We start from the raw sequence: 12,040 nt of genomic DNA, 5'->3' as shown, positions 1-12,040 counted from the left end.
GTACCTGAGATGTTTCCTCAAGATAGTAGTCCCAGGGAGAAGCTGGTACCAAGGATGTTTCCTCTAGATAGCAGTCCTAGGGAGAGGCTGGTACCAAGGATGTTTCCTCCATATAGCAGTCCTAAGGAGAAGCTGGTACCTGAGATGTTTCCTAAAGATAGCAGTCTCAGGGAGAAGCTGGTACCAAGGATGTTTCCTCAAGATAGCAGTCCCAGGGAGAGGCTGGTACCAAGGATGTTTCCTCAAGATAGCAGTCCCAGGGAGTGGCTGGTACCTGAGATGTTTCTTCAAGATAGCAGTCCTAAGGAGAAGCTGATACCAAGGATGTTTCCTCAAGATAGCAGCCCCAGGGAGAAGCTGGTACCAAGGATGTTTCCTCAAGATAGCAGTCCCAGGGAGAAGCTGGTACCAAGGATGTTTCCTCTGGATAGCAGTCTCAGGGAGAAGCTGGTACCAAGGATGTTTCCTCCATATAGCATTTAGGTGGAAGAAGTGAGTGTTAATGTGGAGGATGAGAGTGATAAGATGGATGAGAAAGTGTTGAGGTGAAGATGAGAATGTTAAGGTGGAGGATGAGTGTTGAGATGGAAGAGGAAAGTGTTGAGGTGAAGATGAGAATATTAAGGTGGAGGATGAGAATGTTAATGTAGAGGTTGAGAGTGATATGGTGAAGGATGAGAGTGATATGGTGAAGGATGAGAGTGTAGAAGTGGAGAATAAGAATATTGTGGTAAATGATAGACGATGAAAAAGTTGAGGTGATCATTAAGGTGAAGGATAAAGGTGTTAAGGTGGAAGTTTAAAAGTGTTGTGTGAGATTGCAGGTGAGCATGATGAGTGGAGATGAGAATGCTAAGGTGGAGGATGAAAGTGTTAGTTTGGAGGATAAGATTGTTGGAGTGGATAGTGAGAGTGGAGGTGGAGAAAGATAGTGTTGAGGCGGAGGAAGTGTGTTGAGGAAGAGGATGTGTGTTGAGGTGGAGGATGAGAGTGTTGAGGTGGAGGATGAGAATGTGGAGTTGGAGGATGAAAGTGTTGAAAGTGGAGTATGAAAGTGTTAAGGTGGAGTATGAGAGTATATAAAGGTGAAGATGAGAAAGGGGATGCAAATATCCTTTTTGGGACTTAAGGTGAAATTTGGTATTGGTTTTATTGCAAATTTTAAATGGAAAGAAAATTTAAATTCATGGTTACAGCTTGCGATTACAAACTGAATTACCATATAAGTATTGTATATCAGCTGACCATGAATGTATATAGTATACTGTTTATTGTGTAAAAAATAGCAACAGTTTCAATTGACATGTTTTTATTTCAAATTGAAACTTACACAATCAAATTAGAAATTTAACAGTCTGGTAACTTTATGATATGTATACTAATGTGCCTGTACAGTGAAATGGGACTAAACTTGTCAGTCTTTTGTCCGAGTCTATGACTAGACAAGACACAAGAATTCAGATGAGAAAGATTAAACTCCATTGAAATGAGGACTTTTTGTTCTGTGTTAACCCTAGTATAGAATATTCTTTTTTCATAATCAATATATGATAACGCCATTTTGGTGATCCGACTCCCCTGTCATGAATACATTTATTATTTTTCAGCATGATTTTTGTAACTGTAAAACTTTTTGAATAAGTTGAAATCCTCTCTCATACTGTTTAGACAAGTCAGGGAAGATGATTGTAATCTATTGTGAAGTAGGCGTGTATTATCTTGAGTCGAAAATGGCTACAGTTGATCAGTTCGACTTTGGCTGTTACCGGTCAATAGTCACGAGACAATGCTTCCCGATCGAATTACACCACTATCCACTTGCATGTTACCAGTGATCTTATTTTAACGAACGAAGAACCCAAAGATTTTCAGATTGAGATTTCAATGAAGTGTAAAGCTATATGCTCAATATAAAATGTTAATAAAGTCAGTGGTCACAGTTTGGTGGGGTTTGGATTGAGAGTGGACGGACTGATTTCCGTCATGGCTGGTTGTACACCTGCATCGGCTACACTGGCTGAGGGGAGTCAGGTCATCCAATCAGAAGAGCCAACAAGTAGGTTTCATTCATTTATTTTTTTTTTTTTGTCTCTCTGTCATTTTCATCATTTTAATTTGACAGCTAAGAATAAGAATGAAGTGTAAATCACTTCAGACCCACAAAGGAATTGTTTAATTCAAGATGAAGGACGGAATCATGGGCTTGATTAGTTTAAAATGTGCATTAATTAGTTTTAATGAAATTGTATATATTACTCTGATCTGATGGCTTACGGTTATCTTAAACGATTTTTATTTTAGAATATATAACATTCATTTTTTTAATTTAATTTATTCCATGTTGAAAGAAATCATTTCGGAAACATCTATTTGTTGCAAACTATTATCACAAAAATTAAAATGGATGGTCATTAATCAGTAAGAAATACAGTATATTCATTCCATGTAAACAAGTAATATTTTTGTAAATCCTTTTTAAATCTTTTTATCTAAATTCTTGCCAAATCCTTTAAATTTCAGATAGAGGTTTCAGATAAAATTACAAAATTTTGTGGTTTATCCAGTGGCTGGCTTTAGATATGGATCTGTCTGTCAGGATGTTTTTCAAACCCTGCACTAGTAAACGGAAATGAATTTCTTTTTAGAAAATTTTAATTGAAACAGCGTATCCATATGTAAAAGATTAAAACATTAGGGCAAAGTACTAGCAAGTGTTCTCAGATACAATAGGGGAGAGGTAGGTTACAAAAAAAAGGCATTTCCCAGGAGTTTCGTACAAATATCTGTTAAGTTTATCAAAAGTACTAATTTCCCTGGTCTGTATGATGGTGACAATCAGTATTCTGATTGCTATCTCTGACCAACATAGCTATCAGATGGTAGGACACAACCTTCCCTTGCTATTATAAGCATGTCTACAGGGAAATGGAGAAAAAAAAGCAAACTCGGGTTTTGACGTACTTTTAAAACTATCATTTACGTATACATAGATACAGTAACAATTTCAAAGCTTTGAAAACAAAACAAAAAAATATTGTTTCACTATTTTTTCCTTCCTTTCTGAGTTTGACTCTTTTTTCATAGCAGGAAACTTTTAAATAAAAACAATTTGAATTTCATTGTTTTAATGGCACAAACTTGTTAGGTTTCATAAGTAAAGAAGTATATCTGTTTCAGTCAAATTTCATTTTATCTTTTAAAATTTTTGTCTTCTCAATAATAGCTTCCCTGTAAGTGAACACATTTCACACCTTCATATTGAAGTATTGTGTTTAGCTTTCAAACCTCATCTGAAGGTTGGATATTTTTTTATTCAGTGTTATGAACAAGTATCAAAGGCAAAGATCTGTAATACTTTTGAATCGTATACATTTTGGTATGTCAGAATTGGGAAATAAAATGACATCTTGTTATGTGGGAATCAGAAATAAGATTTAAGAAGGGGGTGCGGTCAATCGCAACAAACTTAGGATCTTTGGTGTGATAACTTTATTAATACGTCTACCGGTTTCGCCTGAACATTCGGGCTTCTTCAGGAAAATAAGATTTGGTACAAAAGAGAGTTCTGAACTTCTTTTATAAATAATCATCTTCTATTTCAACGATGGATAAGATAAACTACTGCATATTTTGATTTCAAAAAGATTAAAATTTTCAGAGTAAACTGAACATCACCTAGGTATTTAAGGGAGTGAATAGATAAAATGAAAAAAGTGATCGTTAGAATAACATTGTAGACATTTTAAAACATGGCTATTGAAAGTTAATGTATTTGTGATTTTCTAGAGCTATTTTCAAAATGTGTAATTGATATTACCTGTGTATTTCTAAAGAGGAATAGAAACAATAGCAGTAAAAGTTGTAGATGTAATTGGTTTTTAACAGGGTAATGAAACACCCCTGAGAAAGGGCTAAGTACTGAACCTTGAAGAAGACCCTTTATCTCTTGAGAGATTTTCATCTCATCTGATTTAGTAGACTCGGAATCAGGTTTAGCAGCTTTAGAAATTTGTGTAACATGATGGTGAGAATATCTCTTGTTTGTCTTTGATAAAAGGTTTCACCATTCAATACATTGAAACAGAAACGGAGACATTTAGCCTATGTGATGACATCAAAATACTTTGCCATTGTTCATCGTGTTGCTCATGTACATCTTCAGAAATGGAGGTATTTTCTGGTGACAAGTTTCGATTGAAAGGAGGAAATGAAGCAACATGAAAAGAGACAGCATTTGTGGTAGCGTGCCGATAAACTTGTTTTTCATAGGAATAGGTTACGGACTGAGAATTTGGATCAGTTATCGTATAATAATCTCACTTGCATGTGACGAAAATCCTGAGAAAATTTGGAAAACAAGTTATGGGAGAAAAATTATACCTTTTTAAAGAATTTAAAATGAATTCCATTAAGTACATGAATATGTAGAAACTTCCTGATGATATAGATCACTGTCATTCAGACTGTTTTATCTAGTGCTTTATTAAAAGTAATCTTTTAAGCTATTGTTGAGGCTAGACAACTACAAATTTAGACTATCAAATGCTCATATTTGTTACTTTAGGATAAAAGAAAATCCTACTTTTAGTTGATTCATCGTGAAATAAGGTTTTATTTTGTTTGTGAAGTGATAATCTACCCAGCCAGCTTAATGTTCTAATAAATGGCTCATTTTTCAACAATGCAACAAACACTATTCAAACTTTAAATTAAATTCAAGCTTTTCACTTTTTATGAGAAAATAGGATGGAAGTAATACTGGCTCCAATTTCATAGTGGAATGTTTATGTGTTGGCTTCGAGACCCGACAACGTATTCAACTTGTTTTCAGTTTTGTCTATTTGTGATGACACAGAAAAAGTTATGGAGGAAAAACGAAATTTCAGATTTCTATCACATTTACATCTTTTTTCTTGTTTGTTACCAAGGGTAAGGTATCCCTGGTAAAAGTGGAGTGGATTTCTGAAACAGATACGTACAGATTTGTATTAGCTTTCATCAGGTACAGATAGATTCCTGTTGGTTTCAAAGGAAATCAACTCTATGACATTTTGGTGTTGTATGAGGGACAGCCTTTAGTCGCCCGATGCTTTGTTATTCTCAGAAACAAAAGATAGGTTGTGAAACAGAAAACTGATAGAATCTCATTTGTAGGTAAAAGTATACTATTCAAATGAAACAGAAAACTGATTAAAATCTTGTGTCAAAGACCTAAAACATACAATTACTTATGGATGACCAGCAAAATCATTGCCTTCATGAATATAAAGAAACTGAAAAGTCTATGTCAGATTACTTTCTTACAAAGCAACAAAAATGTAAGCACTTTTATTTATAATGTTTATCTGAAAACAAACTTGTCACCTGGTTCGATGAGTATGAGAACATGCCTCCAAAAAGATAAAAGAGAATGAAAACGATCCAGAATGTGAGGCCATGTCTGGAACAAAAAGAGAAGATCACTCGAGAGGAGGTCAGTATCACCGTTTGATCTCTGATTACACTGTTTAGTGTAATGTTACACTGATAAACCTCTCTTTAGTAAAAACTCTTGCTTCTTAATTTCTTATTTATTTCTTTTTATAAACGTGATATTTAAAATAACTCTTTGACCCACTCGTGTCTCTGTTTAGCTGTCCATGGTATCAATCCAAAGTACTCTGATGGGGTTGGGAGTGGATGAAATGAAAGGGATTTGACATTGTGTTTTAGGGATGGTATCAGTTCCGATCAAAACTTAAGAAGAGTTTGGTACAAAAAGTGGCCATCTTTCTGCACCAACTTCACCTCAGCACCAGGGGAAGATAACTCATTGATAATGAGGATCAAATGAAGACAATGGGGATGTGTGATCCATTTGAAAATTACACATGTATATTGAGATTTTATTTTTGAAGATATTGTTACAATTAATTTTCTCTCTTTATATAAAAATTCTGGGGAAAATACAAATATGTTTTATTTGATGAAGAGAGAAAAGTGGGGAGGAGGAGAAATAGAAGTGAATAGTGGAGAAATGGAGGAGGGAGAGAATGAGAGATAAAGAAAGGGGATAGGATTACCTGGAAGGTCTCGTACATCAGTTAGTAAGATGGAAAAGATGAGAAGATTAATGAAATAACAATTGATGAGGAACTTATCTACAGACATTTTTTTGATGTGGTAGGAAGGGAGCAGCAGTGTAGTTACAGTACAAGTGAAGGGGCCATTTTGTTGGACCAATAAAAAAAAATGAAGTTTTCAAATAAAAAGCAAAACAAGATTATGGTGTAAATAAAAATGTAATTAACTGAAGACAGTTAATGACTTTGGAATGAGGCAGAGTCTGGACTTCTCTATGAGTTTTACACCTGATTGAGCAAGCAATCATATTATTTAGTTACCATGTAATCATGGCAACTGTCTTTACTCGGGTCCAGCTGGTCCAAAGCATAAACTCTAGAGCATCATCACATGTTACATTATCATAAAACACAAACTGAGTACAGGTCAACCTTGATGGGGCACTCACAGGGGTATTGCAGTCCATAGGGATCCATTTTTTTTTTTATTGACAAATAAAAAATGACAGTACAATTTTCATTATTGGAATAAAATTACTGTTGTTTAAATGCTGTAAAATATTCTTTCTAGTTTCACATTTAATTATTTATTTATCGAAATTATTGCTTATGTGAACCTCTTTCCTTTTTTATACCATGTACCTCAATTAAAAGTTGCATGGATGATCATGTTACTTTTTAATGATGCTGAAAAGTTAAGCAGAAGTCTTTTCTAGTGACAGGTGACTGGTCTGTGTTGTAGTGGACACTGATGGATTGACCATCACTTTACACAGAATAAAAACGCAGTATTGACCAAGACACTGATCAGTGATGACAAACCACAGGCCTCGTACAACCAAGGAATTTCAATATGATTGATTAAGTTACCAGCATTTTTTTAAAAGACTTTTCATTCTTTTGACATGGATTTCTTTAACCTATTGATTCCTTATACATTCTTTACATGTCAGGTGTCTGTTTTTATATAACAGAGGAAACTTTATCATCTTTGACAAGGTTTTCATTAAACCTGAAATAGAAACGATATTTCCATCAAATCTTTTTATATTTTTAGAAAATCTTCTTAATTTTAAAATAGAAAAGAAATTTCTACTAAAAGGAAGTAATATTTCATTTCATTTTTCTGTTTCTTAGAAATTTTCATTTTAGTTGTGATTCCTAGAAAAAACAAATTTCATTATTTAGCTAAAAGCATCTGTAATTGTGTTTCTTTTTATTTTAAAGAATATTTAGACAACCCATGACCACATTAAATAGAAAAGAGACAGGGAAGGAAGATATAAATTTCTTACTCCTTTCAACTATTGTATCCAAACCTTAACGATTATGAAAATAAAAATTAACACCATGAGCTACACAAATTTTTCGCTGGATGTCCATTTTATAAACCACTAACCGTAAAAAAAAAAAAAAACTAAAAAAAACAAAAAAAGCAATTTCATTTCTGCATAATTTGCATATGGAAGATGAGTGTAGTCTTTGATGAGATATAGAGTTTCAAGTATTTCAGAAATTACGAGCAGAGAGATATGGTTTTGTTTCCATTCTTGTCTAAGTCTGGGTGAGCCAGAGACGTACGACAAGATGGATGACGATTTGTCAGACCATGTTCCCTGTCGTTATTTTTATTAAATGTTCTTTGTTTATGGTAATGGCCGTTACTTGATAAAACTAGGATAAGTAAAGTAGATGACTTGATAATGTTCAGGGAAAATTTATATTTTCTATGTGGTAATTTTTCTTAAGAGTGTCAAACTTTTTATTTTATTTTTTTTTTTAAATGTTTTACAGCAAAATGTAAATTTTTCTTACTAGTACCCTTGCTGACAGGAAAGTAACGTTTTTTGTTGCAATTTAATTTCATATGCAGCCTTCTTACCGGTAAATTAGACTGACTCGACTGAAATGATCCTATCTTTTCGCTTTCCTGACATCTTTAAACAGCGTTAAACTATCAGGGAGATATATGGCCCATAATTCATTCACCATTAAATGTTCATGAGCTACGGTGACATCAAATGTCATTATCTGCAATATCTTGAATATTATGAAGACTTTTTTATTTTCCCTTTCAACCTTTCATTTTCATAATTCTCTTTTTTGGTATTAAGAGATACTGGTGAAATATATCATTACTCAGGTGTGATAGGGATTTAGTTTCGGGTTTTAGGACGTTATCTGAGGGTATTTATGGGACCAACTCTCTAAAGGTACTGCAGCAGACTCTATCACAGAATAATTATCTACTTAAATTAGCATTAGCAGCAGGTGAAAGGAACAAGAAGTTAAGATAATAAAAAGATTGAGTTTTTAAGCTAACTTTTATATGAGATGACCATCGTTATGGAAATATTAAACGATTAAACTCATTTTTCATTGTTTGCTTTTATGACGATCGGACACTACTAAAAGCTCCTTTTTTCTGGTGTAGAGAATTGTACCGAAATGTTTTCATTGAATAGCTAAAGCGTGAATTGTGTGGTCTCGGTCGATTAAACGGCCTTTCTTACCCGGGGTGTATACATGAGAGACCGTGGATGTGAGAGTAGTCAGAAGACATCCTTACAAACCTTCACAGTCGCTTTCCCACCTAGTGTTTGCTCAATGCTATTATACACAACGAATCAGCTGTGGTGATTTTTTTCCTGGTGGGACAGTAATTGGCATGTCACAGAGATCATTGGGTCGTGCTTAATTTTTATCAAACTATTAAAAAGTATCAGAGGAAGCCTGGATGTATATAGAGGAACGGAAAATGATTTTGATACCCAGTAAACTGATGCGTGATAAAATGAAGCTCCTAGAAGTCGAGAAAGATAATAAAACAGATTCACATGAAGACAAATCACCAGTTTCAAGATCTCGGACCTGTGATCAGGAAATGCACCCCAAATCTGTCCGCAATACAGGTTAGACAATTTAACGCATCAATAATTCATTTTTATGTCATTGATTATTCATTATCGATTAATGTAAGAAAATCTTCCCATAAATTGATTCCGGTTAATTTGTTAATATTTTCTCATATTTCAGATTAAGTTATATTGATAAGAACCTGGTTATTGTCAATAATATTCACTGCTGATATTGTTAGTTGTTAATAATACATCTCTACAGGAGAAAAGATTGCTGAAATATTTCACTTGTTTGGTTTAACTAAGAAAAATGCTGATGAAGTTATAATAAATGATAAATGGTTTTAGAAAATCAATTTTTTTAAATCAGATTGATTATTGTGAATGTATCTCATGTACCAGTTAGTTCTCCTTTTGTTTTGAAGTACTTGACACGAGTCAGGATTAATGTAATGTCTAATTAATACATTCCCAAACACATTTCAACCTTTGTGAACTGTGAACAATACACTATCAATCTAAATGTAATTCACACAACAATGAAAATAATTTGTCAACCAAGACATTTCACAGTGAACTCTTTCAGTTGAATCTACATATTTAAACCATGGCCTGTTTAAACATAATCAATTTTAAATAAACCCATAAAAGAGAAAGAATTCTGTTATTCTAACACTAACATTCATTGTCTTATCTTTAGGGAAGATTTCATGCTTCAGGATTTTGTTTGTGTTTTAAAATGACTCTGGTAGATGTAGGGATAAGGGATTATCCTATATCAGATAATGGGAGGAGGGGGGAGCCAGTGATCCTGTACCCAAAGGACACCTGCATTGGGGATAGTTTTTACTGTCTTCCATTTTGGTTTAAATTGGCCAAGTTATCTGTGGCTGGATCAAACTGCAACCCCAGGCTAGTAATAATTACACTATTGTACAGATATAGGGTGTAGAACAGTTCGAGAGGGAACAAAATAATTAGGATCGGTGAATTGAAAAGAAGTTGAACTTGTCAGTAACATTTTAAAATTTCCGAAGTTTAAACCCCGTCAAAAACTCAACACATTAATTTTTATATCATGGTGATAATTTCATTTCTTTGTCAAACCATTTAACTTGTCATTAAGATGATTTCATAATTATCAGTAAAGTTGTAAAATTATTTTGTTAATATCAATGTGAGTAATGGGTCTTTTTGTTGTTTTACAATGTGAATGATATAAGATAGGTATGCAATGATGTACCTGGCTGACCTTTCACCTTTGCTATCAATAGTGACACAGAGATCTTTATTTGAAGGCTTGTCATGGCACTAATTGAAAGGTCAATGGGTAAAATTGAAACTGATTTTTAAACAAATGGGTCTTATAATGACGTCTTCAATCATCATGTCCTTGTAACAGTTGACCTTTCTATAGAGGTTTACCTATACAGGGGTTCTATCTGAGGAGGTTTACCATGAATCTAGGTCATGTAACTGTTGACCTCTGTATAGAAGTTTCCCTGTACAGGTTTTATCTTTGAGGTGTACCCAGAATCACAACCCTGTAACAATTGACCTCTATATAGAGGTTTCCCTATACAGGTTTTATCTGTGAGGTGTACCCTGAATTACAACCCTGTAACAATTGACCTCTATATAGAGGTTTCCCTATTCAGGTGTTCTCTGTGAGGTGTACCCTGAATTACAACCCTGTAACAATTGACCTCTATATAGAGGTTTCCCTATACAGGTTTTCTCTGTGAGGTGTACCCTGAATTACAACCCTGTAACAATTGACCTCTATATAGAGGTTTCCCTATACAGGTGTTCTCTGTGAGGTATACTATGGATTTGGACCCTGTAACAATTGACCTCTATATAGAGGTTTCCCTATTCAGGTGTTCTCTGTGAGGTGTACCCTGAATTACAACCCTGTAACAATTGACCTCTATATAGAGGTTTCCCTATACAGGTTTTCTCTGTGAGGTGTACCCTGAATTACAACCCTGTAACAATTGACCTCTATATAGAGGTTTCCCTATACAGGTTTTCTCTGTGAGGTGTACCCTGAATTACAACCCTGTAACAATTGACCTCTATATAGAGGTTTCCCTATACAGGTGTTCTCTGTGAGGTATACTATGGATTTGGACCCTGTAACAATTGACCTCTATATAGAGGTTTCCCTATACAGGTGTTCTCTGTGAGGTGTACTATGGATTTGGACCCTGTAACAATTGACCTCTATGTAGAGATTTCACTATCAAGTGTTCTCTGTGTGGAGGTGTACCCTGAGTTTGGGTCACATAACATACCTTGAGAGATACCTTATAATATTTAATCTCTATATTGAGCAAGAATAAATGTGTATGGTCGCTAGTTGACCTCTATATGGAGGTATAAGCTGTATGTGTTCTCTTTAACAAGTCAGATGACCTTACTCATGCAGGAGGTGGGGAAAGAATACCACTGCTGTATCTCTCTACAACTGATTGTGGGGCACCCCTTGCAGGTAACGGATTATTTTTCCGATGTCTTCTGTTCAGGGGACATCAGAGAGCCCAAAAAATGACCTGCTGTATTCCATTGCATGATCATCAGAATGGACTAAAAGTGGGATTTGCTGATCCCATTTCAAACTTGATACTCCATACTTTTGACCTCTATATGGAGGTTAAACCTGTTACTGATCACTGTACAGGTGACCTCTATATGGAGGTTAAACCTGTTACTGATCACTGTACAGGTGGCCTCTATATGGAGTTTAAACCTGTTACTGATCACTGTACAGATGACCTCAATATGGAGGTTGAATCTGTAACTGATCACTGTACAGATGACCTCTATATGGAGGTTAAACCTGTAACTGATCACTTTACAGGTGACCTCTATAGGGAGGTTAAACCTGTTACTGATCACTGTACAGGTGACCTCTATATGGAGGTTAAACCTGTAACTGATCACTGTACAGGTGACCTCTATATGGAGGTTAAACCTGTAACTGATCACTGTACAGGTGACCTCTATATGGAGGTTAAACCTGTTACTGATCACTGTACAGGTGACCTTTATATGGAGGTTAAACTTGTAACTGATCACTGTACAGGCGACCTCTTTATGGAGGTTAAACATGTAACT

The 12,040-nt window shown here is 34.8% G+C and overlaps 1 protein-coding gene across 1 annotated transcript in view; it reads left to right on the top strand.

The window, feature by feature from the left end:
* Nucleotides 1–1,983: 1,983 nt before the first annotated feature.
* Nucleotides 1,984–12,040, top strand: part of LOC132565004 (PR domain zinc finger protein 1-like) — a 50,463-nt gene continuing 40,406 nt past the window's right edge. Inside the window, exon 1 of the mRNA XM_060229612.1 lies at nt 1,984–2,056. Coding sequence (XP_060085595.1) covers nt 1,984–2,056 — 73 coding nt within the window. The remainder of the gene's footprint in view (nt 2,057–12,040) is intronic.

Source organism: Ylistrum balloti, unplaced genomic scaffold, assembly GCF_031769215.1.
Source record: "Ylistrum balloti isolate Yb309-2 unplaced genomic scaffold, AGI_CSIRO_Ybal_v1 Utg369686, whole genome shotgun sequence".
Classification (NCBI taxonomy): domain Eukaryota; kingdom Metazoa; phylum Mollusca; class Bivalvia; order Pectinida; family Pectinidae; genus Ylistrum; species Ylistrum balloti.
The sequence above is the reverse complement of the archived record's forward strand: the minus strand, read 5'-3'. Positions and strand labels throughout refer to the sequence as shown.